At 32.2% G+C, this 27,785-nt stretch overlaps 3 protein-coding genes across 4 annotated transcripts; 1 reads left to right on the top strand and 2 right to left on the bottom strand.

Annotated features, from left to right (window-relative positions):
• The first annotated feature begins 1,033 nt into the window (after positions 1–1,033).
• Positions 1,034–2,604, top strand: LOC114189786 (auxin-induced protein 22B-like). Its single transcript, XM_028078472.2, has 4 exons — positions 1,034–1,433; positions 1,524–1,714; positions 1,836–1,935; positions 2,031–2,604. The coding sequence occupies exons 1-4, from the start codon at positions 1,225–1,227 to the stop codon at positions 2,104–2,106; spliced, it is 576 nt and encodes a 191-aa protein (XP_027934273.1). The 5' UTR covers positions 1,034–1,224; the 3' UTR covers positions 2,107–2,604.
• A 5,929-nt stretch (positions 2,605–8,533) lies between these two features.
• Positions 8,534–21,154, bottom strand: LOC114191597 (Glycosyl hydrolase family 47 protein). Its single transcript, XM_028080867.2, has 16 exons — positions 20,685–21,154; positions 20,499–20,591; positions 20,276–20,362; positions 19,410–19,500; positions 17,719–17,774; positions 17,358–17,430; positions 16,347–16,456; positions 13,951–14,001; positions 12,557–12,645; positions 12,341–12,422; positions 12,132–12,245; positions 11,059–11,138; positions 10,680–10,815; positions 10,078–10,148; positions 9,740–9,989; positions 8,534–9,260 (listed from the first exon to the last, which is right to left on the bottom strand). The coding sequence occupies exons 1-16, from the start codon at positions 20,916–20,918 to the stop codon at positions 9,033–9,035; spliced, it is 1,845 nt and encodes a 614-aa protein (XP_027936668.1). The 5' UTR covers positions 20,919–21,154; the 3' UTR covers positions 8,534–9,032.
• Positions 21,155–24,233: 3,079 nt separating this feature from the next.
• On the bottom strand, positions 24,234–27,575 carry LOC114192340 (uncharacterized). Of its 2 annotated transcripts, none has more exons than XM_028082033.2 (7): positions 27,329–27,575; positions 26,992–27,252; positions 26,744–26,882; positions 26,402–26,516; positions 26,035–26,098; positions 25,655–25,921; positions 24,234–24,448 (listed from the first exon to the last, which is right to left on the bottom strand). In XM_028082033.2, the coding sequence occupies exons 1-7, from the start codon at positions 27,467–27,469 to the stop codon at positions 24,443–24,445; spliced, it is 993 nt and encodes a 330-aa protein (XP_027937834.1). In that variant the 5' UTR covers positions 27,470–27,575; the 3' UTR covers positions 24,234–24,442. The 2 variants fall into 2 exon arrangements, with proteins under 2 accessions (XP_027937834.1, XP_027937835.1); XM_028082034.2 differs by having other exon boundaries at positions 25,655–25,915.
• Between the last annotated feature and the right edge of the window lie 210 nt (positions 27,576–27,785).

Raw genomic sequence — 27,785 nt, 5'->3', positions numbered from 1 at the left:
TCTCTCATTCTTCTTACACATTACATCACCCAGTACAATAAAATTAAAATATATTTAACTTTTGTAATTTAAAATAAAATGATTAATCATATTTAAGTACGTATTATCAAGCAGGTCCATGCATAAATACTAATCCAGGACCACTTAATAATCCCTCTAATTTTATTGTAGATGTCTTCCACTCTAAACAAAAAGCAAAACTAAACAATTACTATATCATTATACACATCAAGAACTTACTTTGTATTCCTGTGAAGTAATGGATACAAAATTATTTATTCAATAATTAAGATTAGATCATGCACTTAACTGAACTGGGTAAAATCCTTATATATATGCAACCAATATTTAATTAGTTATACAATTTGTATTCAAACTAAGTTAAAATAATTTTGTACCGGTGTACTTCACATTTATTGATTTTTTTTTTTATGAATTTGCTCTAATGGATAAAATTATAAATTAATTTTATGAGTTTTCACACATATAGGTGTAGTTTTGCGAGTTATTTGATAAAGTTGTTAATTTGATTAAAGTGAAATATAGTTAAATATAGAAAACATATTACTAGGTTTGTTTTGTTTGATGCATGTTAGAAGTTGGAAGAAGAAGAAGAAGGTTCACATGTAATGAGGAATTAAAAAATGAGAGCCACATGGGCAAGAGTGCCATGACTAAGTCTGAGATATGGACCCTCCCTTCACATGGGCATGTCTCCTTTGCCTTTCCTTAAAGCCAACGCTCCTCATTTATCTCCCAAACCGCATCTTGACCCTCTTCCCTTATGGGACACTCACCCTGTCCCACCCTTGTCCTCCATTTGTGGGGACATCTTGCTTTAAACTTGCTGCTACTGCTACCGACACCTTACCCTGTCTTTCTCCATAATTTATTTCATTATTTTTTTATTTTTTTTATTTTTTTATTCTCCTCTCACAACTCATTCATATCATTCCCCATACCATACACAACAACACCACCTCTTTATCTTCCCATGTCCCTATAAAACATACCTTCTCACACTTGCATCACATCTCAAGTCTTATCATCATCATCATCATCATCATCATCATCATCTCTCAATCTACAAGAACAGATTCATTCCACTAACCAGACCAACCAACAAATTAACAACCATTTCCTTCTATTTTTCTCTTCACTTGTTCAATAACAAACCAGTCTTTCAGGCTCTTGCAATTGGATAATAGATTCTACCAGGAAGAGATGGAAAGCACTGTCACATATGAGACTGATCTCAACCTCAAGGCAACTGAGCTCAGATTGGGACTCCCAGGAACAGAAGAAACTCAGGAAAAAACACTGTCTCCAGCTGTTAGAATTACCAACAAAAGGCCATTGACTGAAACTTCTTCTGAGGACACTGTTTCTAATGCTAAAAAAAATGTGGAAACTGAGACACCACCTCCTGCAAAGTAAGTTCCATTAACATGTTATTATTATTGAAGTTCTGTGTGTGTGTGATAATTTTGAGTTGACTGATTCATTGAATTCTTTTATGACAGGGCAAAGATAGTGGGGTGGCCACCAATCAGATCTTATAGAAAAAACAGTTTTCAGGAGAATGAGGGTGCTGGGATTTATGTGAAAGTAAGCATGGATGGAGCACCTTATCTTAGGAAGATTGACCTGAAGGTATATGGAGGCTACACACAACTTCTCAAAGCTCTAGAAAACATGTTCAAGTTGACCATAGGTGAGAACAATTTTAGTTTTTTGTTTTGGTTTTTTATTATGAGATGAGATGAAAAGAAAGCACTTTGAATAAAATTTGATGATACTGTGAAAATGACCTGGGTTGTGTTATGGGTTTTCAGGTGAGTACTCTGAAAAAGAAGGTTACAAAGGATCTGACTATGCACCAACATACGAAGACAAGGACGGTGACTGGATGTTAGTTGGAGATGTTCCATGGGAGTAAGTGTTACATCTCTCTGATCTGCTTTTGTTTGTCTCATATGGTTAGGTTTGTATGAGTTGAATTCAATCTGACAGAACCGTACTTTTTGCAGCATGTTTGTGACTTCTTGCAAAAGGCTGAGAATCATGAAAGGATCAGAGGCAAGGGGTTTAGGTTGTGGTGTATGAGAAACAAAGCCTCTCAAATTACCATGAGCAGAGAAAAAGTGTTTTGGGGTGAAGAGAAATCATGCTTTCAGCTTGGGTTCTCGGATCTAGAGGGTTTTGACTTTTGAATCACTCTAGGGTATGCAGTTTGTTGGCTGGCATACCTAATATGGAGTTATAACTCTGAAGCAGGAGATGGAAGATACAGTGAAGTTTCTTCCTCAAGTTTGACAACTTTTATGGTTCTTTTTGGCATCTCTGGTGGGATGCTATGCTATTATTCTATGTTGTTGTTTCCACTGATCCTTTTTCAAGTTTCGGAATGAGAAATCTCAGAGAGATTTCAAATGAAACTTTGTGTAAAAGAAAGATAGAAAAGGTTATATGTAATATTAATTGTTTCCTCCATGTTTTTCTGTTTTATTGTTGATACAAGAATACAGTGTAATATACAGTTTTCCTATGTGCCTGTGTTATTGAATGGACTCAAGATTAAGTTTGTGAGTGCTTGATTATTAATATATTTCTCTTTCTATCTTCTGATAAGGTCTTCTTTACAGTTGTGTGGCTTCATTAGATCAGAGTTTTGGAATCATATTTAACAGATCCATTAGGTGACTAGCTAATATATGATTTTGTTCATTTGCCATCTTTCACAGTCAAGATCAAATTGTTAAAGGGCCTAATTTCACTCTTTACATACATTAAATTTCAGAATAAAATGAAAAATAACATGCTAAATTCTTTACATAACATTTCTGTTATAATCTTCTGTTTTCTTATATTATTTTTTTCTTTTTTTTCTTTGGTGTTTCTTAGAAAATGTTGCATAAAATCATTGTCACTGTTTATCGTTTCCCAAAACTACGCGGATGCAGTATTGTTGAAGGAAAATTTTAGATCCCTCTAAATTTTACTACACCCATTCAACACCCAGTTAAAAAAGATAATATTTTTTTTTTTAATTTATACTGATTTCATCGTAAATCATTTTATATTTTAACATAAAAATATTATTTTGTTAGTGTTGGATGGAGGTTGATGTAAAAATGGATTGTTTGTGAATCACCACCACCACTCCATTGTTGAAGTGGCCGGAGTAGCTTCCCTCCCATGTTTTTCATTTGTTAAAAGAAAAATCAACACAAAGGTATTCTAGGTACATGTAATGGTAAGTAAAATGCAATAGAATAAAAAGAATATTATTAAAATATTCATTCCATTATTTAAATACTTTATAATGGAAGGAAACTTGAAGGGGTATGTAATGGAATAGAATGCACTTAAGTTGTTATAAAATTTTGCAATGAGTTTTTTTTTTCTTATAAAATTAACATGTATTTTTTATATGGATAATTATTTTTTATAAAATTATAAAATTTGTAAGTATTTTTTTAAAAAAATTATAGAAAATATTTTGTAAAAAAATTGGTAACAATTTTTTATAAATTATTATTTATAACAAAATTTATAAATATTTTAAAAAAAAAATTAAAAGAATGTGTCTTTTTTTATAGTGGTTTGAGTTATTTACATGCATTCTAACTCAAATGTTAGTTTTAAATCATTTATGATAAACAAATTTAATATCATTAGGTTAAAGAACTTATCTATTATTTTTAAAGTTAAAAGTTAAAATATATCTAAATTTGAGATGATAATAAATTCAAATTTCACATATAAGTTTAGAAATTACAAAAAATATTTAACCCATATAAAAGTAAAGAAATTGATATAAATATGTATTTTCATTTTATTTTTTATTTTAATCATTGTACTATTTCCAATATTTGTTTTGCTATGTTTCACCTTAAACTTTAAGATATTCATATTGGTAGATGATAACTTTTTATATTATGCTGTTCTTCAACTATTATATTAACCTAATAAAAGCATCACATCTACCTAAACTGACGGTATTTTATTTTATTTTAAATTTGACTGAAAAATAGTTTAAATATAACCAAAGATTAATAGTAGAAAAAGATATGTGATTAATTATAAAAGTTTCAAGCCCTCCTGTCGTTAGTAGTGGTTTTATTTTGAGAATACTTTGTTTTATTCACATAATTTATTTATTTCCTCAAATATTATTTCCTAAATATGAAGATGTTTGTGAACAAACATATTCTAAAAATTGCTCTGAACCCATCTTATTTTTAATACTCTGGAAGAGTTAAAAATTGTTGGAACTAAAATAGTGAATGATGGAATTAACACACGTCAGATAGAAGGAAGAGGATAAGATCCAACTTTAGAAAACAACTTACCCATCAACACAAAAATGTACGGGAAACAAGGGTATTCAAATGCTAATGTTTGTCCACTCAAAATCACTCTATTAACATAGGAACTATGTAATAAGTTGTTATTTTAATTTTATAAAATTATTATGCAATTTATTAATATATATCATGTATCTTTCGTACTAGATTCTATCATTTATGCCTTTTATTTCATTTTCTCACCATTATTAAGAATTTGCTAAAAAAACGAATACATAATTGATTCCATAAAATACAAAAAGAAATACAAAATAATATATATAAAAAAAATTGGGAGCAAGAATGATAAATTAATGGGTGGATATATCTTTTATTTTATATAAACATAATGATATTTTGACCCAATTTTAATCTATCAGTAATCATCTTTTAATATGATAATTAAAAGATGATCTAAGATAAAAATGAGTCAAAATATTATCATTTACGCGACTTTCAAAATTTGGGTGTTTGACCGAATATTGTGATAAAACATAATAATTACGATGAGACTCTAAGATTAAACATTGACATTGCGTAATAAAATGAGAAGAGAAAAAAAAAGAAAAAAGATGATAGAAATGTCCTTCTATTTGATTTGAATTTTGGTACAAATGGGTCTTATCTTGAATTCCACCCACAGACAATGACTACATTTCCTGGCAATTGAGTTCTCACCCAAACCTGACCCAAAATTGTTGTGTCTAAGGAATCTGAATACCCTACAAATTATAGATATTTAGGTTAGATAACAAAAGGATCCATCTTCAAACAATTAATCTCGTCAAGGACAAATTAATAATAATGCACTAGACAGTATCACTCTTCAAGTTTATATGTCAAGACCTAATGCAGATATGTTGTTAGCAATGGACTCACAAACTTTAACAAATTCTGTTTCTCCATAATAATGCATCATGCACTGTGCTTTTACAAAAAACATGGTTGTTAGTGATATAAGACATTAATTATATTTTTATTTTTTTTCCATGCAGGGAATCTTTTAGTGCTGATCTGAAAGTTCTCTTGGTAAAAAAAAAAACATAAACAAGCATGGCGAATATTAATGGCAGTAGACAGGACTTTGCAAATCATATTTATATTGAAATATGTAAAAGGTTTGAGCAACTAAATTATTCATATTTTGTAGTACTCATAAAGTTCATGGACCAAAAAGCAAAACTGCCAAACTTTGTTGTTGGTTTTAGAAATAAATAAGAAAAATTTGATTGCATATATATATATATATATATATATATATATATATATATATATATATATATATATATATATATAATATATGAATGAATAATGGATTCAAAGCGTGTCTGCTTGCAACTATAACATAGACGAAACATCAACGCTGGCGGAAATTTTATAATGAGAAGCTGTTTGAAGGAAAGTCATTGATAGGTTCATGCATTGCACTGATCTTAATTAAAATATCACCATACTTACTTTCAAAAAAACTATGGAATAAAAAGTAAATTTATAATTAATCAGTATTTTCAGAACATAAATAATATAAAATACTATATACGTACTCAAATTCACCATGAATCATGTGTGGGCTCGGTACTTGATGTACAACTCAAATTATTAAAATATTTTTTCTTTCACATCTTCATTTTTTGGCAGAAAGAAATGATGTAAATATATAACCAGAATATGTACATGTCTTCACTTTACCCGTCAAGTATTAACATTCTGACGAAGAATTCATTATTTTCTAATTAGAAAATCTTTCGATTATTGAGAAAATCTGTTAACCTTAGTAAACAATGTTTTTATTATAATTAATATTATGTTTTATTGTTCCAATAAGAACCCTAGGCTTGACAAAGAAGATGCATCACTTTTAGACTGTATCTTAGTTCGTTTGCTTTTCTAACTTCACAAGATACAAATTATAAGTTACATATATCAGTGTCAGCATGTTGCTTCTTTTTAGAAAAGTTTTGGCTAATTTATGTGATTATATATATATAAGCATGTAAAAGGTTTGTTAAATAATATTGACCAGACATAACTTGAGTTTTATGGCGAGTTCGTAGTACGGTTTGTGTTTAGCCACTTGTTTTGCAAAGAAAAAGAAAAAGAAAAAGAACCTAGTTTATGATCTAAGTCTAGCCTGAAATTATACAATGAATGTGGTTAAGTTTTAGATCCCTCTTCCCGGCAAAGTTTAAGGAAAGGTAGAGTAAAGAAAAAAATGCATGTAGAATATTTTATTGGTAGAGCAGAAAGTGTCTTACTATTGCACTCTGCATAAGGGAACAATGAAATTTTAGGGCAGAAAAATAATCTGCAGACTTTGACAGTGATGTTCAATATACCACAAAACCACAAAATAAATTGCTTCCATGTGCTGCAAAATAACAACACGACACTGCTTCATGGGAGCCCACACCTCTATCAGAAAATTTTAATTCTAGCAAAATGTAAAAATTATATTTAAGATTCAATTACTAGTTTTAATACTTTAAATTTTGATTTGTGTTGTTTTCAAAATTTGTTTTTGATTTAATTACTAGTCTTATATATTAAATTGATTCAACGTGATCTATTCTTATAAGTTGGAGTTAAAGTTATTCAGTAGAAGACTACAATAACAAAATTTAATTAATAATTTTATCTGCATATTCTTTTTACGATTTTTGAATTCGTTTTTAAGATAAGGAGAGGTGATTATTGATAAAGAAAAAACCACATTAATTTCATGTAAAAGATATATATATATATATATATATATATATATATATATATATATATATATATAAAGTCAATTGAGTGAAAACAAAATTAATAGTTAAATATTTTATTAGACTGACATTTAATTATCTTTCGAATGATATTTACCATAATTTAACACATATTAAAACTTGACAAAAATAAAATAAAAATAAAGACCAAAATAAATCAAAACTTAAAATATAAAAAACAAAGTGATTAAACCTACTTTTAGCTATTTGGAAAAAGAAGAGAAAACTGTGAAATTATTTAAATAAAATTTTGTGTTTAGTTGTCTGTGACTCTGGAAAACTATAGGTGTGATATGGAGTTAAATTTTTTTTTTTTTTTTTTTTTACCTTTTAATCTTTTCAATCAAAGAACTCACACTTGGCCTTGACGTAAAGACAGCATCATGTGCTGTCATAGAATATTTTGGGGAATTCTAAGTTACCTCTACTCTTGCTCTAGGCTTACTTCAAGCACTCTTTTAGTAAATAAAATATTGGTGAATGTTTATATGTTAATTGGGAAGTTAAAAATATTCCCAAAGAAACAGTTTTTTTATTGATTTTTTGTTTTAAAATTTAAGAATGTGTTGAAATTTCTAAAAAGCACGTTTCCAACTTGTATCCAAAGATAGCCTCCTTCTTTACTTAGTTTTTTTTTTTTTGTTAATCTCAACGCCAGTTTGGAGAAACAGAAAAAAGACCTTTGCCTAAATCTCCAAACTTTGCTGTTCATTTTTTTCTTCATTCATTTAATGGGCACTGCTGATAGAACAGAAAGGCCAAAAATATGAAGATGTTATGTAAAGAAAATATAAAGTCCAAATATACTCAAAATTGGGCCTGGTGTGCCTTCCACAAAAGTATTCAATGGAGGCCCAAATTTATTTACTTTTTTTTTTTTAAATTATATGGCTAAATATTTGATTCAACTATGGGTTCAAGTTTGATGAAGTTAGAAAAGGTTCCAAATTTTGATACAAGTTAAAATCAGAATTGATCTAGATCCCACTCACAAACTTGTATTAAGAGAAGTGAATCAGAATTTTACAACTATTGTAAAATGATATCATGATATCGCGGTTAACGTAAATAATAAATTCTAATATAAATGATAAATTATTATTATTATTTTTATTAAAAAGATGTTAAATGATAAAAATCGCAAGTGTCACCTGATCAATGATAATAATTTGTTATTCAATGAATTTAATATATTTTCAATTAAAATAATAAATATTTATTATTTTATATTAATCACAATATCATATTATATTAATAAAATAATTTCATATTTTTTAATATGTGAAGAGAAATATACAAGATCAAGGAACAAGATTACAATCGCATTACTTAATTAATAAAAAAAAAATTAAATAATAATAAATTAATTAAAAAAATAAAATTTGTAAATACTTAATAGATTGATTTTTTTAACATAATGGATGATTGGAATTTTCAGCCATTGAAATTGCAATCTAATTTCAGGAATCCGATAATAACTATCCCCTGTACACAATGATTAGACCACTGACAATAAGTTTACATGTACCTCAGCAAAAATTATACAACAAAAATAATTATGTTACATTCGTTTACAAGTGCCCAATGATTGAAGGCAAGGTAATGACTTTGCCTCCAATATCACAACATTAGAACTAACAGGTCAGTTCATCCATAATTTACCACTTTCAGCTCCATGCGCAATGTAACAACAGCTGCCAAAGTTATCAAATGCATGCTTTCTCAATTATGGACACTAACAAAACTCAAATTTAAATTTCAGGTGGGTGAGCCTGCAGAAGTTTGAGAAGTGAAACTCTGTGAAGTTGAAGTTATAATTTCCTTCCTCACCAATCCTCTTGCTTAACTGAGATATTGTAATTCCTACTTTGCTGGGATCAGCAACTTGACTTCTAGCAGCACCACAAGTCCCCCTCTCACTTTAAGGGGTACTGTCTGATTGAGGTGTCTGACTATCATTACGGTCACTGCCATATTCTGGTACCAAATGCTCAGAACTCTGGCTACGAAGAACCAATACTGAATGGCTTTGCACGGTAGTTGATTCTTTCTGTTGAACTTGGTTGGTTTCATAATCACGACGTTCATCAATTAAATGTGCATATAATAAACCAAACTTCTGTCCATGATTTAATCCTGGGCAGAAACCCTGCAGAAATAACAATAATACTCATGTCATACAAAATAAACTTACTTGTTTTATTTGATTCGCTGCTGTGAGCACCTAAATACAATCTGCAAAGAACATTCCCAGCCCAACAATGTAAGCCAGAGTTGTCTAACATAACCTAGTGGCCATAGTGATGTTTCACAGTTTTAATTTAATTTTGAACGTTGAGGAGAAAATGGATAACAGACTCTGGAACACTACATCTCCTTTTTTCTTCTAAGATCCAGAATAAGAAATAGAAAATATGCAGTGAACCTCACATCCTAACCAAATAACTTGATTTCTAAACTTCTGTTTTAAATCAAACAAGTATTAAGAAAATTTTCCATCGCACCCTTATAGCAAAATGAATGAAGACGGAAATAGGTATTAAGTGTAATATTTGGCACAAGTAATATGCATACGATAAAAGGCGAGAAAGAAGCCCAATAGTGATGGAAGTAAAGACTACCAAGTACCTTAATCGAACCAGAAACGGCTCTTGGCTCGAAAGTGGTGTAATCTGAAGAATATGTATCTCTTTTAGTCCAACTATCATAAAATTTAGTATCATTGGGTTCTTTCTTATCTTTCTCAGACTCTGGTACAAAGTAAGTTTGTCTCAAATCACCACTTCTACAATAAGCCCCATAGTATAAACAATGTTCCCTCGCTAGGGAGATTTGAGGAGTAGCAGGCAGTAAATGACCTTCAGTGCTGAATACGTACCTGTCTCAGAAAAATGTAGAAACAAGTACTTAATCTTGTTGTAGCAAAAGTTCAGCTACTAATTGTAAATGCATAAGCTCACACTCACTTGTATGGCCCATTTTCCACAAGGTTGTCAGGACCCACAGCCAAATCAAACAGCAGCCACAGATACTTGACCTAATTGTAGCATAGGTTAGTTAGCAACATCTTTCTTCAAAATAAAGAATAGATTGGGGAAGAGGAGGGGGGGAAGCAGATAAAATATATTGAAGGCAAGAAGACAAATATTAATGGTTGTAAGAGGTATGGTTTATAAACGAAAGAAAAGTATAAACTTAACAAAGTAAAATTGATAGAAACATAAACCCATTCCCAAACTTCCACTTGACAACTTAAGCTTCCAAGAAACTTGGTCCTTGACGTTATCAGAGCCTCATCTAAAATTATATACCCCACACAATTGCGGACCCTAAATAAAAACCAATTTACCTACCTATCTTAATCAATGATCTTACCTAGAAAGAAAACTTTCTGATTATTTACAACAGTATGTACATAATAAGGGAATTTAAGAAAAAATAACTCTAATAAGGAAATATTCTATACATAGTTGCACTAAAACAGACTTCGATAAAATACAACTGAAGAGATTATGTTCTTTTGTTAAGGTTTAGGTATTTTTAAAATATGTCATAAATTCATTCTTACTGTCTCAGCTAAGAAGAAGCTCTCCATGTGATCTTCTTGTTTGTGATGCTCAACATCTGAAATGTGACAGTACCCACAAGGGCATCGTGTTCCATATTGCAAACTAGCAATCATGTCCCTCCCAGCATCAAGATATCTACAGAGAAACACCAATAACAGAATCAAGTTCTGTATTAAATTGTGAACGTTGCTAAATAAAACTTACGTCTTCAGAGAAAAGGGAGGAAAAAATATTACAAATAGGTAAGAAAGGAGAGGGTTTTTAGAGACAGAAAACAGGGCTATATAGCTCTAGCAAAATAATATTAAGAAACCAAACCAGACATAAGGAGCCAAATTTTACAATCATAACACAATTTAAAGGAATATATAAGCAAACCTAGGATCTCGGGTAGCTTTGTACAGCCAATAGGTGCTCTCAATTAGCTCTGGCCGCAGTGGGTAACTCTTTTGCCCATGCTGATGTAATGTAAGAAAAACACATAACAGTTCACATTAGAGATAATCAACCGAATGGTTACCTAAAAAAGAACATAGCAAGTATTCTACATTCCCATGGAACAATTATTTTATGACTCATAACAATCACAGGGTGTGTCTTGTTACAAATAAGTTCTTTATGATTCATTCAAATGCTTTACAAGTTGCAGTTTAAATATGAATTTTAACCTAACTCAACTCCTACTAGCTCAAAGGTGGACAATTTTCAATGTCTTGTAAAATGTGTTATGTCCATACTCCTAGCCAGTGTAAGACATCTTAAAGCACACACCTTACATACCAACTAGGGCACGAAGTGTGTAACACAGGACATCTTCAAATGTCCCAACATTAAAACCAGATAGACTCTTGTACTGTCAGAAACATAAGAAATTTTCAGCATTAACCATCCATATTAGAAATAAAGTGGGTCTAACTCGACTTGAAAAGCTAAGACATCAAATCCGGACACGCTCTTATACCTGACCAAAAATCAAGTGGACCCCAAAAGCTAGATGAAGGGAAGAAAATTATCCAAGTCTTATAAGAAGTATTTCAACCATATTCTTAGCCATGTGGAACATCTTAACCCCATCTAAGAATTGGCTTTACACTTGTGGATAGAGTTTATATTTCATTGCTTCTCTTCAGAGCCCTGCTTGTGTTTTTCCAAGAGCAACTTATTTCTTACATAGAATGGACAGCATTGTCGTGTCCTGTTTTTGAAGTTCCCTTTCCATCTTGACATTTCTATTTGAAGGATGTTCCCATAGTCTTTTTCCTATTTTCTTTCTAATGAGATTTATTAACACGAACAGGGATTTTGAAATATAAGTTTATTTAAGAGAACAAAATTTGGGTGCAACAAATCATCAATTACCCTAAACATGCAACTAATAGAAAGAAGGCTGATGCTATAATTAAGCATCATTTTACAGTTATATGGCCTCCAGGTGTTAGGAATAGTTATACCTGAACACTGAGACTTGCAAGATTGAATCCCTCAGGGGTAAAACCATATCTTCTCCAGACACTCAAGAAGGCAGCATGGGTGCGAATTGCAGGATTGATATCTCCAGCTAAAACCTTGCAAAGATACACATTTTCAATTAGCCCCTCCATGATATTATTATATCCAGAGTAAAAAAAATAATAAATATAAAAAACAAGCAAAAGGAAACCTGAAGACCAGGCCAAAATGCCTGCAGACTATTAAATAATGGCCAGACAATAGCAGCAGAATCCATATTCACTTCTACGTACCTTGAAGCATAAACAAAAATCTGAGTTTCAGACTTTAAAGAAATACATTTAAAAATATACATACTGATGCATTTCAAAGAAAAATAGTAGTCAAGTATATTTACAGGGTGGCACACATAGCCAAAAGCTTTTACCAAGGGTCATGGTAAAGATAATGCATAGCAGCAGCATAAGCTTCTTGGAATATATACAAGTACTCTTCGTCTCCAAATAATAAATATGCCTGAAGGTCATTAGCATGGAAAAAGAAATCAGAGAACTTGATTTATATCAACTAACAAAGTAATGCCCCAAAAGGAGAAAATGCCAAAAAAAAAAGGAATTCCAAACAAAATTAATCCACCTGGTTAATAACATTAAAATATTGGTCGACCAATTGCCACTAAAAGTCGTAGTTGAAAATATTTTAACCAATAATTCATCGTGCAATTTTCCTCAAAAGGTCTTTAACTAAGCACCTTTATATGTTGTAGAATCAATGAATCAACATACACCATATCAGTAAAAACTAGAGCTCAAAGTGAAAATAAGTTGGCACAAACAGGCAGACTAATTTTAGAAGATGTAAACATTACAGTCCTCAATGCTACCCCTCTCTCCTCTATAATGTCGTTTTGTTAAAGAAGTCCGTAGTGTATAAAAATAATTCTGGGGAAATCCTTCCAATGAATTCAAACAAGAGGAAGAATAGTAATAGGAAGAATATCATGCTGAGAATAAATCTATTTTTTAAATATTTTTTGATAAAAGACAAACTAAGTCATAGGTAAAAAAGTGCAAGTAGCAAGAGAGAAAACGTTTACAGGTGGGAATAATATGAAATTTGATAGTAAAGCAGAAAGATTAAAAAAAAAAAAGAAAAAAGTGTTTTTACACAAAAACATGCAATCAAATATCATATGTATAGAAAAAATCATGAAATATCTCAAGTAGGTTTTAGTTTATTACATTTGTTGAAAAGTTGTCTAAATTGCAGTCATTCCTATCCTACCTCAGTTGCAGCCTCTTTGAAAGTTTCCTCAATTGCAACTTAAAGGGTGGTAATTTAGTCTCGTATCAACTAGAGAAATAATTGAAATAGAACTCATCACGTTTGGAATGTCACCTAACAACGATTCCTCTAAAGTTGAACAAAGTTCCTAAGCCTAAATTCTATGATGACATCAATGTTTATTCTAAGTCTATTATTGTACCACCTGGATTGGCTACACTTTAGGCCAATAGCCATAGATTTGAGGGAGAGTGTTGAAAAGTGGCCTTATGGGCAGTCTTCCCAAGGCTGCCTCAGTTCTGGCCTCAAGATTGGTGATCTAGTCACATTGACTAAAGATACAACTTATATAAAGCTTATAAAATTTAATTGTTTTTATCTCACAAGCAGGTTTTGTACTATAGAACTAGGTCCTAAGACCAAATTCTAAGAAAATTAAATCAACTCTTGTTCTTTTATAATCATAAGAACTTAGGAATTAACTTTCCAGTACAAATTGCTCTAGAGGCTCCACCTTAGTAAATTTCTTATACTAACCTTCAACAGATACTCATAGAAAGAGTCAATACTAGTTCCTATCCCAGCATCCTGCAAAGAGAGAGATAGATGCAGTAGTTGTTGATAGATACACATAAATTGGAAGAAGAATATGCGTCATTGTTGAAAAGTTAGGCATATTCAGGCAGAGAACGGTCAGTAGGACAATGAAACACCAATGCAAAATCTATAAACTGTAAAAGAATATTAATTTCATATTTTGCATATTTTTAGCTTCTTCACATGGACAACTATACAAATTAAAAATAGGAAACAATAAATAATTATTAACATACACAAATCAAATGCTACAATAATAGACTAAGGCAATATCTAGTTGATTGAGAGGCATCACAGACCCTACAAATTAAGTAATTTACTTGCCAAAGAAATGAGTAACAGCAGTAGCAAGACTTAAGAACCTGAGGAAGTCAACCATCATCAATACCAACAACCTATTCTAAGCTCAACCTGAACCCTACAATCATTATGCACATTTTATAATCTTATTATCTTTTACTGGAATTTCTTCTCCGTTTTTAGAGAAATATGGTCAGCTATTTTTTCCTATTTATCCCTTTTTGTTGAGATTTGTCATCTTCATTTTATCATCAATCTCCTATATTACTGAAGGATTTCAGCCATATGTCTAGAATATCTTTTGAGGCAGTTTGCCTCGAACAAATAATAACATTTAAACCGAGAATTCATATGATGAATATCTATAGTATCCTATTATATCCACAAATTCTAACAATACTGTTCAGAGCATTCATCATTCTCCTTATTATTATTTTCTCACACCAAGGACCCTCTGGTTCCAAATGGCAGGAGAAAGTTCACTCATCAATTGTTCTAAATAATATAATACACAAGCCAAAGCTGAACCATTACTATACTCAAAGTGCATAATGACTCCTATACTCTTTCACACACTAGAAGAAACTAATCATCAAACCATGAAAATAGTTCCCCTGTTATTACATTATATCCTCAACACTCCCCTAAAGTTGGAAGCCTATTATTAAGCTTTCGGCTTGTCAAAAAAGGATACCCGCCTAGAATGTATAAACTTCGTGAACGATGTTACGTAGTTTGCAATAACACCTAGATAGGAGGCCTTCTTCAAGTTATTGTGTCCTTGATGGGGGGTACCTTGGTTTCATGAATGATTAGGAAGCAAGGTGAGGCAGCTATATTGAATGCAGAGTCTAAGACATAGTTATTGCTCACACTACAAGGGAGTTGATATGATTTTGTGAGTACTTGGTTAGAATATTGAGACTGGTTGTCGTGTGACAATCAAGCAACTCTCCACAAAGCATATTAAGACTGGTTGAGATTTGTTCATAAACAACACCAATAAAGACTTATTTCTTAGTCATGTCAAATATAAGTAACAGTGTGCTGATGTTTTCTCTAAATCATGGTTGTTACGATAAAACTACAAACCCAACCACAATTATGTAACTGAATTACAATGTTCAGTGTCGGTAGTTGTCAAGAATTGAAACATCTAAATAGGAGGATACCCAACAATATAGGTCTAACATACTAGCATTGATAATTAACATTGATTGGTGGCAAGATAATGTTAACCATCGGTGCAAGTATGCTAGACATATACCGTTGAGTATCTCCAACTTACATGTCTCAATTAACTCAGTCTCACACCACCAAATCAAGAAAAGTTAAACTATCTAGAATGGCAACACTCCTCTAAACGGTGGAAAATATTTGGAAAGGGAAAACAACAAAATCAATTAAGCCAGGGGTACAGCAACACAAAATCAGCTAAAACCAAACTTAGGTGGACTTCATCACACATGGAAATGCTCGACAAGTCACCTAGCCAAGTTGCAGCAGACTTCTACATGAGTCAAACCTCAACTCTTTAGAAAGACTCCATCAACTCACAACGCAAGGGAAGCTCATGCACAGCCCAGGAAATGATTGATTTACAATATATTTTAGTAGAAGGCTGAAGAGATAGGGTTTAATTCAAAAGTTGACAACCCATGCCTTGAGAGTTGACACCAGGATGAAAAATACAGAGAGAGAGAGAGAGAGAGAGAGAGAAGATTATACAGAAATCACTACGACAGCTTTAGTTTGGACTTAGGGTTCCCTTTATTTAGTTAGATCAGAGGAACAGAATATGTTAAATGCTTTACAAGGTAGTACACATTTATATAAAACACAAATAAGAGGCACTATGATTGGTACAGAAAGTAGAGTATCCAATTCTGTGTATCATGGCTCTATTATTTTAAAAAAATTGCTCTAAGAAAAAGGAAATAATGCCACAAAACAAATAAGACAATGTCATTACACACACAAATATGTGAGTATGTATATCTATATGAATATTTCAACAAATAACATATACTTTGTACCTTTTGTGTCCATTCACCTGTAAAAACATTAATATGAGCACCAACCAGATTAAGCTTTGAACGCCGTGCCCAAAGTCCACGCACTGCATTTTTGGTGACTTGTTCAAAAACTGCATGTCAAAGAAACATATAGAAATGATTATAAGTAATAAGATCATGTTAGCAGTACACCCTTCTCCAAGAAGGTGAAGACTAGAAAAATTGTAGAGTTAAAAATACAAGGCTAAAATTCAAAGCATTTAGTAAAACCATAATTAGAAAATGCAGCAATAGAAGATAAAATGTCAAGAGATAGATGCCTTCTCTGCCTATGACAGCAGCCACCCAAAACAACAAAACCGAATGCCTGTCTTCTCCCCTTTCTCTCCCTGGTATCCTAGCCTCTAAATGTTTCCCTTCCCACCAACAAGGTTCGTCAAATAAAAATCGCTCATCTACCCAATTAATCATGTTACTATTTCCCACATGATCTAGCACATGAATGACTAACAATAGTCTCCACTATTCAGCCCCCAGAATAGAAGAAGGAAGAGATGAAATACAACTTCTGGACCACAATTGCTTGCTCCATAGATGAGTTAGAAGGGGATAAAGCAAAATGGCTTGAAAATAATTGTCTTGCTATCAAAAGAGAGAGAGGAGTACAAATAAGTTTTGTGCTATCAAAATATAGTTGTTCCATTCTCCTTCACTGTTTTCTTTTATAGAAAAAGTAAAATGCAAGTGCAAACATACAGCAACTCTGAAGAAACAATCATAAGATTGGAACATTAAACTAAAGCCATCAATTCAATCCTGTCATATGTTGATCGACTACTTTAATAATGTTTTTACTTGGGAATATCTTTCATAACTTCTAGTTATTTTCACAGCAGATACCAGTTTGCACTTGGTTGGTCCTTCAGTTCTTGTTTGTTTAGAACTTTAGTTCATATACCTTTTCAATGACAGTAACTCATTCCTTGGATCATGTATGCTTAGAATAGACCAAAAGGAAAATGGTAAACTTACTAGGGTCATTTGTTAGACGACTTAGAACACCAAATTCAAGAGTCAAGGTCCCACCACCTGCTGTTGAAGTTATCTAAAGCACAGAAGTACTAATTTTAACACAATAAATTCAAATAGGTTGAAGACATATAGGATAAAGAACACAAGATGAGAGAATTAATCTCAGGAAATATTCTGTTTTTTCAAAAAGAAAATAGTGGAGCAAAGACAGTTTCCAAACCACCTCTGTGCTAACTTTTTTGCCCATTTTGTTTCACATATATCATTTGAAATTATCAGCTACGGTAGTGGGTCAGAGACCAGGTTGAAGACCCACATATTCTAAAAATAATATGGGAAGCATAGGAGAAGGTTGTGTTACCTTACTTTCATGTTTATCAACTCCATGTAACAAATTTACAGATCCAAATGGAATCCCTGCACAAAAACAAGGCACATGAAAGTCAACATAAGGTGAACTATTATTACCCTTTGTGCAGATGAGGAAGGAAAATAAGGGAAAGGATAAAATTATGAAATTTGAATGACAGATAATAAGGAGACAAAAAATTGAAATTTATTTCTTAAAGTCTGTTTCTCTCTCTTCTGTCCCTTCAACTAAAGAACATAACTTTTAAATTAAAAAAAAAAAAAAAATATTTCCTTCCTGATTCCCTTCCTCTATCCAAACGGGTAGGGATTTAAAACAACATTCTCTACAAGCTAAGCTAAAAGTGAGCAATTTTGCAAGATGGTAAGTAAATAACTCGGGTTGTGATTTAGGTTGCCTCTTCACTGCCGTTAATTTATACTGTAACTGCAGATGGTGAAAATCTTGGTTTCATGGCAAGAAGTTATGCAAGCAAAAACATGTCCCTTTTTATCCTAAGTCAAATTCCTTCTAGAAAAGGATCTCATCTCAGTTCCTAGAGTCGAGTAGGATAAGATGAGGGCTCAACCTTCAATTTTCTGAGTGATACCTCTCTTCTCAAAGAAGGATAGCAAAATTTTTGTGAATGTTCAATCTTTTAGTTTGTTGAAGCTATATCTGGTCTTAAGAATTGAGGGTGTGGGTGAACAACATAAAATAAATATTTTCTAGTTATTGCCTTGTAGGGAGGTTGGTTTTGCAGTTGTAAGCCATATTAAAAACAATGAAGAAAAAATTCTTGATATGATGTGCAGTTTATGAAATTTGGTACATTTGGTTGGAGCAGAAAGCATGGATATTTAAGGGTGTTTTTGCAATTAAATTTGCTATTATGGAATAGGATCACGCTTGCAGCTTCTATTTGATGTTCTTCCCATTGCTATTTCTTCTTTTTGCAAAGATAAGGAGCCTTGTTGAATTATTAGTTTTCTTCTTTTTTTAGATGTTTTTTAATTTGCAGAATAACTTCTACTAACCCTCACTGTACTTGCCAGCTTTTTCCCTGATTAAAATTTTCCCTTTCAAAAAATTTATGCAAATTTCGATGCTTGCAATTTAAACATCTTATTAACTAAGTATTATTCTCCACAAATCATTCTTCACCTTGCATGTCAATGTCATTAAATAGCTGCCATAGCAAAACTATGGCATCATTAGATTACAGGATTCCTTGGATTACTGAAAGTTTGCAACCTTTTGCTACTGCAGCTGTTATGGGTGTCATGGTTGCTGCTGTCATCCTCTTGTCTTGTTATCTCCAGAAAGTCTCCATCCAAATAAACTTTTAAGTTAAAATTACATCAAATTTTATGCACTTTACTTTTATTTGCATACAATATAATTTTTGTTATATATAATTGATATATACCATAAATTTCAACTTCTAACCAACTTCTAATAATTGCCTGCAACACTATTCTCAAAATGGTATGGCAGATTAATGGCTTTCTGCCATTTTCCATAATCCACGATTGATAACACTGGTATGGTGGTATAAAATTCCATCAAAAAGTGAGATTTTAAAATATAATATATATTAAATTCTAAAAACATGCAATACAATCCTTTTCTGTATCGAGAAAGATGATTATGAGAGCAAAGTTACTAAAAGACAAGCATAATTGTGTATGATTGAGTAATACCTGTAGGGGTATCAAATGCAGGTAACAATCTCCTGGCAAGATCTTCAGCTAAGTTTAGTAACTGATTATCATATGACGGAACTCTCATGCCCTGCAGACAACATATGTGAAGATAATGGTTGAAGACTATAGAGTACTATGTACAAATATGTTATAATATGAATTAGTAGGAAAAATGATTCATGACATGAGATACGAAATCAGAATGCAGGGAATGCATACATATTACAGCACCAACAATCAAGCCTATTCCCATCAAGTGGGGCAAGCTACATAGAAATCTATAAATATATTTTCAATTGTGAATCATATCTATAAACAAACCAATGACCTCTAAAACCTCTCGATGTTACCCGTACATGTATACCCTCCATCTGATATACTCTCTTTATTAGAGCATCTACAGCTCTTCTCCAAACATATATATACAGACCACCTATGATTCCAACACTGATCCCAGACGCCCAAATTCTATGATAAAATCCATGAACATTTAATAGGTGACAAACTAATTACTTTCACAAGAAGAAAGCAGAAAGAATCCAATAATCCAGGGTCAGAATCACCAGACCAATCTAATAAAAAATCTTTATCAATACAAATATCCTGAAAGCAGTTGAGAATAACAGAAGAGCAAAGCAAATATTTAAGAGAGTTGCTATCCAACTTCAAATCAGAGGTGAGAAAGCAAAACATAACCTCATCTTATCTGATCCTTCTATAGAAGGTTCCTACCAACGACATCCAACTGAGAACAACATCAGCCTAAGGTGTCCTCACCATTAACTTTTAAAATTTTACAAAATGTAAGATAAGCATGAATTCTAAATGCAATCATATGATTGTACAAAAATTGACATACTAACCGTAGCATAATCAGAGGCAATAAGATGAGCCGAAAGTAATCCTCCGAGAACCCTGATAGTGGTCTCAAACACAGAAACAGTTTTATTCTGCAGCCCAACCAAAATTAAAATAAATCATAAGCAAATAAAACCATTATATGAAAACTTTAAGAGCAATGGCACATGTTAGCATTTGCCTAAAAAAAAAAAGTTTGACTTTTGATTGGATGGAGTGAATACTCACTATATCAAAGCGGATATTTTTACCAAGCCATTCAACAGAGGTGGCAAAGCGTTGGCGGTCACCAAGTAATGCCAAAGTGTCTAAAGAATCAATCTGATATGATGAATACATTAGAATTAGAATCCGAATAATGAATAAGAGAGATATGATAAGGAATTTGATTAGCGATTGAATGGGAATAGGAACCAATGTTAAGGCATAGCCACCGAGGGTATCCTCTCCTGCACATGAAAGGGGCCTCAATTCGTCGAGGGGAAAAGCGTGGTCCATGTAGCCATTGAAAGCGTGATAAAACATTTCACGAGCCTCGTCTCGCAGTTGTCTCACCTCTTCCGGAAAAACGCCATCGGCGAGATAGGCATAGGCTGCTAAGAATAATAATACCCATAGCAACATTGAACGGATCTGAGCCCCTCCCATTTCCCCTCCGTCCTAAGCTATGCTAAGCTAAGCTAACTGCACTTGGATCAATTCAATTCTATCATCAAATACATCTACCAATTTACTCCCTCCAATCCTAACTAGTTTAGTACTAACTATTGTTCATTGTTTCCTCCCTACTCCTCCTATTTCTCCCTCCCTTTTCTACTCAATTCCTTACTCTTTTTTGTTAAATATAACCCTCCCTCCACAACCAATTACAGATCAATAAATCTCCCTTTTGTTAACATCAACATTTGCCACTGAATCAGGTCAAATTCACATCCTTTTATTGCAGGATAAATTACCAGAGTGAATGTTAAAAAGTTAGTACAGGATGCATCGTGTTTCGTTATAAAATTAATTAGACAATATTATTAAAATTATAATATATATATATATATATAATACTTTATAAAAATAATTATAATTAAAACATTTGCAAATTTTGCCATAAGGAAAATAAGAATTTATAACAAAATATGTACAAAAACAATTATAAAACATCCTTTTATTGCAGGATAAATTACCAGAGTGAATGTTAAAAAGTTAGTACAGGATGCATCGTGTTTCGTTATAAAATTAATTAGACAATATTATTAAAATTATAATATATATATATATATATAATACGTTATAAAAATAATTATAATTAAAACATTTGCAAATTTTGCCATAAGGAAAATAAGAATTTATAACAAAATATGTACAAAAACAATTATAAAACATCTAAAAATTATTATAATTTATACTATTATACAAAGAAAAAGTTTATTTTTTGTGTACATAATTTTTTCTTCTAAATTTATCCTTTTTTAAGTGACTTTTTTAAAATTTATTCGATTTTTATATATAGTATTTTTTAAAATTTAATTATTTTTAAAATAAAATAACTATTTATAGTAAAATATTAAATATGAATAAAATAAAAATCATCTGCAATAAATTTATTAAAAGTATTTATATTTATTTTTACAATTATTTCTACTTTCATTTATAAAAAAGGTGAACACATTTGCACATATTATACAATCAAACTACTTTCAATTTATATAAGTAATTCTTTTAGATAATAGAGATTTATGTGTAAAGAAAAAAAATGCACTCCTAAAAAGGTGCATAACTAAATTTGTATTATTAATTAATTATTATAAACATGATAGAAAAAACACTTTCAATTTTCATAGGTAATTCTTTTAGGTAATAAAAACTAAAAGTTGATTAATATAGTTAAATTTAAAAAAGAAAATAGTTAAATTGATAAAATAACTATTTTAATTTTGAAAAACTATTATTTAAAAGATAAAAGTAAAAAATAAATGCGAATAAAAAATAAATGCGGATAAAAAATGTCTCCTCTATATATAATATAGAATAAACTTATTTAAAAACTAGTTATGATTAACTATTTATACTTAAAATACATATATATTAGATGTAATGTTAAAATCAATAAGTTTTGTTAATATTAGTTACATATTTTTTAATTCAACTAAATAAAAAGGATCGACATATTTTTAAGTTCCTTAACTCACAAGAATTCGATCCACCCAACTTATGTTGTTGAAAAGAGAATCAAATGTGGAAGTAAAGTTTAATCAAATTTTTTCTAAATAAATAATATGCAAAACAATAAAATACATAAAATAGAGAAGAAAGAAACCAACAAACACAAAAACTTGTAACGTGAAAAAGTCTTAATATGAATAAAAAATCCACAGGACTTTAAATAAATAATAGAGTGAACCCCGATACATGAGAAAAGAATAAAAAATTTTCTTTAAGGTAGCTTCTCTCCACATACTTGCACAAGATACATTGATTGCTCTTTTCTTCTTCACTCTCTCTGATAGCTTCTTCACTCATTAACTGTGGTTTGACCCATTACACATTAATTATGTCTGTATATTCCTATATTTTTGTAGAGAGTGTGAAAGCTATGAGTGTGAACATCATGAGACTACAAACATGAATTCCTTCCACCCATCTTCTTCTCATAGTCCAATTTCATATAAAGATGGCAAAAAAATTGAATAAAATCCGTGACAAATACTAAATGAATATTCTTAATGTATACCTACAAATCATGAATGGGAACTAAGGACAAAAATTAGGATGTTTGTGAATTAAGATTGCAGCAAAATATCTAGATAAGAGAAGAAACGGATGGGCAACTTCTAAAAGGAGAACATAACATTCATGATAGTAAATCTAAGCTTCGTCTAATGATGGAACGAGTTCAATCTTTTAATCCATTTAAATTAGGGGTGACAATTAGGGCATGGCCTGTCGGGCCAGCTCGCAGGACGCGGGGCGGGCCAGAGTAGTGACCCCGCGGCCCGTGCGGACCGGCCCGCATAAAATTAAAAAAAAATCTTGCACTTGTATATAATTACTTCTTTTATAGACTCTTGCATTAAATTTGAAGAATACATTACGTATGTCATAGTATGAATATGATGAAAATGTTGAATTATCAATTTATCATCTAATTCTTCAAAGTCTTGAATTTCTTAAAGTTTTCCAATTTTTAAACATTGAAAATTTTATTATAAAAATAAAAAAAAAACAAAAAAAAAACGAACGAGTCCGCAAACCCACGGGCCAGACCAGCCCACGTTGTGCAAGCCTTATGCAGACCAAACCTAAACGGGCCAAACCAGCCCGCATTGTCACCCCTAATTTAAACTCAATTTTGATAGATCAGCAACAAAACAGGTTTGAAGGAATCATGTCTAACCTATTTTACCACCTCTAAAAAAGAGTTTAAATTTCCATGAAACAGTTTTAACATAAATCATTATGACATAAAGGAACCTAAATTTTTTTTCTAGAAAAAAAAAATTTCACTCATATAACCTAAAACATGACTGTTTTATGAAATAAAAAAAGAACTTCCACTCCATTATTCCAATCAAAATTTTACTTAATCCATACTACTATATTAAAAAATATACAATTTTTTGTCACATTATGAAATAAAGGAACCTAAACAAATTTAAGAAAAAAAAAATTCCACTCATAACCTGAAACATGACTGTTGGCATAGTTATCTCGATAATTTCAATAAAAATTTCATTTAATCCATAATACTATATTAAAAAAAAAATTGTTAGTCACTGCCATTGGTTTTGTATGTTACCTCTCAAAGATCTATTTGATTCCATTACTTTGCAGAACAGTTTGAATCGGAAACCATGTATACTTTGGTACAATCAAAGGAAAAAGGAAAAAATTACATGAATTCAAGTAAAAATAAATTGTATTTTAAACCTAAATTTGTTTCGCACCATCTTTGCCGAGCCATCGTGACAGTAAGCCGAAAAGGTAAAATATCATCTCAGATAAATCAGAAGTTCAATATAATTTACAGTAAGCCATAGTTAAATATGAAGAGCCCACAGTAAAAGACAATCTACAGTAACAACTCTTGATCTAACCTAACAAGTCAATACATATGTATGATCGTATTGACCGGTGTGATGTGACGATAAACCAATTGCTTATGGTGATGCTCACCGCGCCTACAGCTGGAAAAAAACACCCCAAGTATCACTGTTAGAGACAGATTGAAGGAAAGTAAATATTGCAAAATTATTTCATGATAAAAAAACTAGCACGTGTAGAGACAGAATGAATACAAAGGAAAGTAAATATTGCATAATTATTTGATGATCAAGAAACTACTTGCACTAGACCCGCTATGATGCATAATTTTATTATGTATTTGAAGAGTATTCCCTGATAGAAACAGGATTGTCAACCTTTAAGTCAGTACAGAGCAGCAGCCAAAAAAATGCTATGGGCACAGAGGAATGAATGTTGTTCTAAAGATTATGAATACAACACATAAATGTTCAGAAAATGAAAACAATCAAAATTAAAGGCATATTCTCATTTTTAGTAAAAATGTAATGATTTATGCAAACAACCACCATCAATCTAGAGTCAAGGAGCATAAACGAGGAGAGGGAAAGAATAGAGGTAGAAATTAAAGAGAGGAAAAATAATGAAATCATGAGCTCAAAATTATTGAGCTGTGAACTGTGGCATACACAACACAAACTGAGATTTGTATGAATCACACCTACAGCAGATAAGAGAGCAGAGAACAACTATGATCAGAAACAAACCAGTCTGATAGCGTGTGTGAATAAAGAGATGGTGAAAATCAATGGGTTGCAGCCTGCAGATACTCCGAAAATTATCTGACCAAAAAACGCTCATACAGCCAGATAATTAGAGACTAAAGAAAGATGTCATCCTAGGCCCAAAAAACTTTTGCCAAGCACATAATCGACAAAACCACTGGCGCACACAGCCAGCAGACAACCTTGCTGCTAGAATTAGGAGGGGTTTTCTGCTTGAAGTTCAAAAGTGAGGCGGAGAAATTATTTTTGGTCAAAGGAACATATAGCAGATAGATCAACAAAGTGAGAATTTTACGACCCAAATTGGTGCAATACTGCAATTTGCTGTAATTCATGCCTACTCCACCATAACAGGACTTGGGGAGAGGGACCTGTGCAACTCACAGTGGCAGTGGGATAGCACCATAATTGACCGCTATGAACAGACTTAGTGCTCAATATGTGCAAGGAAGAAACTAATATGAACAAGGCATGGAAGCGTGTGTAAAGATGCTTCAAAACCTACCTATCAGCAATAGAATAGGAGGCTAATTTTCTATAAATGAACAAGGTTAATAAAACTCAAGCTAGGCAAAGGTAATAAACCTGCTTCTTTTTCTTCTTAGGTCTTCTCTTTCTCCGAGGCTTGTGAGCATCAGAGTTGGAGCTTAAACTACTTCCATGGCCTGTCCCTGATCTCGAGGGTCCCCTTACTTTGAAGTCTGAGCTGCTTCTGCTATTTGACGTGTTGCTAGACGTGGAAATATCAGATCTCTGTATGGATGAATGTTGGCCAGAAGATGACCCAAACCTTGACAATTTCATATTTGAAGGGCGAGGAGGAGGCATCAAAGCTCTAGCAGAAATCTGCCTCTATAAAAAAGGGGCGGATATATTCAAAATTTGAAAATATTCTGTAACTATCTATTTCATGGTATGAACTATTGCAAACTAAAACAGACAAAATTGCTACTCTTACTACAGACCTGGTTTTTTTCATCACTGGACATGCCAGACACGCCTTTCCCAGAAGCACTAGAAGCCTGCTCTCTGCAACCAACGAAAAAAAAAATTAATACTGGTAGATTTCATCAAGATAAAACATGCTAGCAGCATCTTAATTGTTAGTTCCAAATTCCCTGGCATAATGCTGGACAAATGCCGGAGTTTTCAGAGCAGAAAACCTGGCTTCCTCTTCACCAGTACCAAGACCAATATCAAAAACAACGAAGGTTGATTCTACTACTCTCCTTTTAACATTCTAATTCCCCTTAATGCACATGCACACAGCGTATATATGAAATTCTCATTGATATGATTGCTAAAGTAGTAAAACATCTCCCCTCCACTGACCTTGCACTTTTGTCTGTCCATTCATCATCTGCATCTGCTTCATCACTAGAACTCCCAGCAAGGAAAAAATCATCATCACTCAGATCCAACAGACCGTCATCCTCACTACCAGTCTCTGCTACAGCAGCACGAAATCTTGTTGACATTTGATCGAACACAAATGTGCTTAAATAAAAGGCATATTAAAAAGTATACAGCAGAGCTTCAACCTAGTTTTCCTTATTTTATTGACAACTCATATCAACAAGGTCTCACACAGCAAAAACCAAGCTCTTGAAGAGCACCAACATTCTAAATTCATTTGATGCCAATCAGTATTATAAAAATTCACAATTAATGAACCTTCTAAATCCTTGCCACTTGCAGCAGCTGCAATCAACCTATCTTCAATCTGTTTGCGCAGCCCATTCCTCCTGTCAACTATCTCTGAATCATCGCCGCCGGTAAACAAGGGAACATATTTTTCATTCTTTGGAAAGTACTGCAAATTGAAATTGATTTTGAACAATAACAAGATTTTTGTTTTCGGTCAATATTCGTCGTGATGTCAACGCAACAAATAATAAATAAAAAGTGCGCAGAACACGGACCATGACATATTGAAGATCTTGTTTTAGAGCGGAAAGTTGGTCAGAGTAAGGTTGGGCAGAAGAAGAAGATGAAGAAGAGGCACGGTGCAGTTTCTCGAGGCGTCTGATTCGCCTTTCAATTTTCCTCCTCTCGAAGAACTTGATCTTCCGGTCACGTAAAAAAATTTTGCGTTCCGCAGCGAGGCGCGTGTGAATCTCTTGCTGCTTCTTCAGTGCTTCTAACTTTTGCTCTTGCGCCTCTCTGACCTCGGGAGGCAGATTCTGCTTCACCAATTCCGAAAATGAATAGAAACGAATCGACAAGATGAAATAGGGATAGGAATAGGGTTAGGGTTACCTTTCGGAGCATACGCTCTAAGGATCGAATCTGGTTTTTGAGGGAAACGGAGGGCTTGGGTTTCTTGGCAACTCCGAGAGGCTTAGAGTTCGATCGGCGCGTTGCACTCACGCGCCGCTTGCTATAAGCGCCGTGAGCCATCTCTCTTTTCTGAGTGTGTTGCTTTTGTTGTTCCGTAGTCTCGCTCGCCTCTTATCTTACACGCCCAAACCCCGTGGAGGGATTCCGTCTGAAATTTGAGATTGAATATTATTTGTAACCATTTTCAAATTTAATATTTCTTTTTCAACCTATTAAGTTATAACGTTTGGTTTTCAAGGCGGAAATTGTTATTACTAATTAAAATTTGTTAAAAAATTAAAATGATTTTAAATTGAGTTTCCTTATTTTCCTTTTCAAACATATTAAAGGACAATTCTATTAACTAAATTGTGTCGTAATGGTTTTAAACTAATTT

The sequence above is a fragment of the Vigna unguiculata genome, chromosome 7 (assembly GCF_037176805.1).
Source record: "Vigna unguiculata cultivar grain cowpea cultivar isolate G323 ecotype 2 chromosome 7, ASM3717680v1, whole genome shotgun sequence".
NCBI lineage: Eukaryota > Viridiplantae > Streptophyta > Magnoliopsida > Fabales > Fabaceae > Vigna > Vigna unguiculata.
Note: the sequence above shows the minus strand (reverse complement) of the source record. Positions and strands in the feature narration are given on the sequence as shown.

Coding starts and splice junctions, on each gene's coding strand:
- LOC114189786 (XM_028078472.2), top strand. CDS start 1,225: ATGGAAAGCACTGTCACATATGAGACTGATCTCAACCTCAAGGCAACT. Junction 1,434..1,523: donor GAGACACCACCTCCTGCAAA/GTAAGTTCCATT, acceptor CTTTTATGACAG/GGCAAAGATAGTGGGGTGGC. Junction 1,715..1,835: donor CATGTTCAAGTTGACCATAG/GTGAGAACAATT, acceptor ATGGGTTTTCAG/GTGAGTACTCTGAAAAAGAA.
- LOC114191597 (XM_028080867.2), bottom strand. CDS start 20,918: ATGGGAGGGGCTCAGATCCGTTCAATGTTGCTATGGGTATTATTATTC. Junction 19,501..20,275: donor TTGCCTCTGATTATGCTACG/GTTAGTATGTCA, acceptor TGTTGTCTGCAG/GGCATGAGAGTTCCGTCATA. Junction 17,775..19,409: donor TGCATTTGATACCCCTACAG/GTATTACTCAAT, acceptor GTTTTTGTGCAG/GGATTCCATTTGGATCTGTA.
- LOC114192340 (XM_028082033.2), bottom strand. CDS start 27,469: ATGGCTCACGGCGCTTATAGCAAGCGGCGCGTGAGTGCAACGCGCCGA. Junction 27,253..27,328: donor TAGAGCGTATGCTCCGAAAG/GTAACCCTAACC, acceptor TTGGTGAAGCAG/AATCTGCCTCCCGAGGTCAG. Junction 26,099..26,401: donor TGGACAGACAAAAGTGCAAG/GTCAGTGGAGGG, acceptor CGTTGGTTGCAG/AGAGCAGGCTTCTAGTGCTT.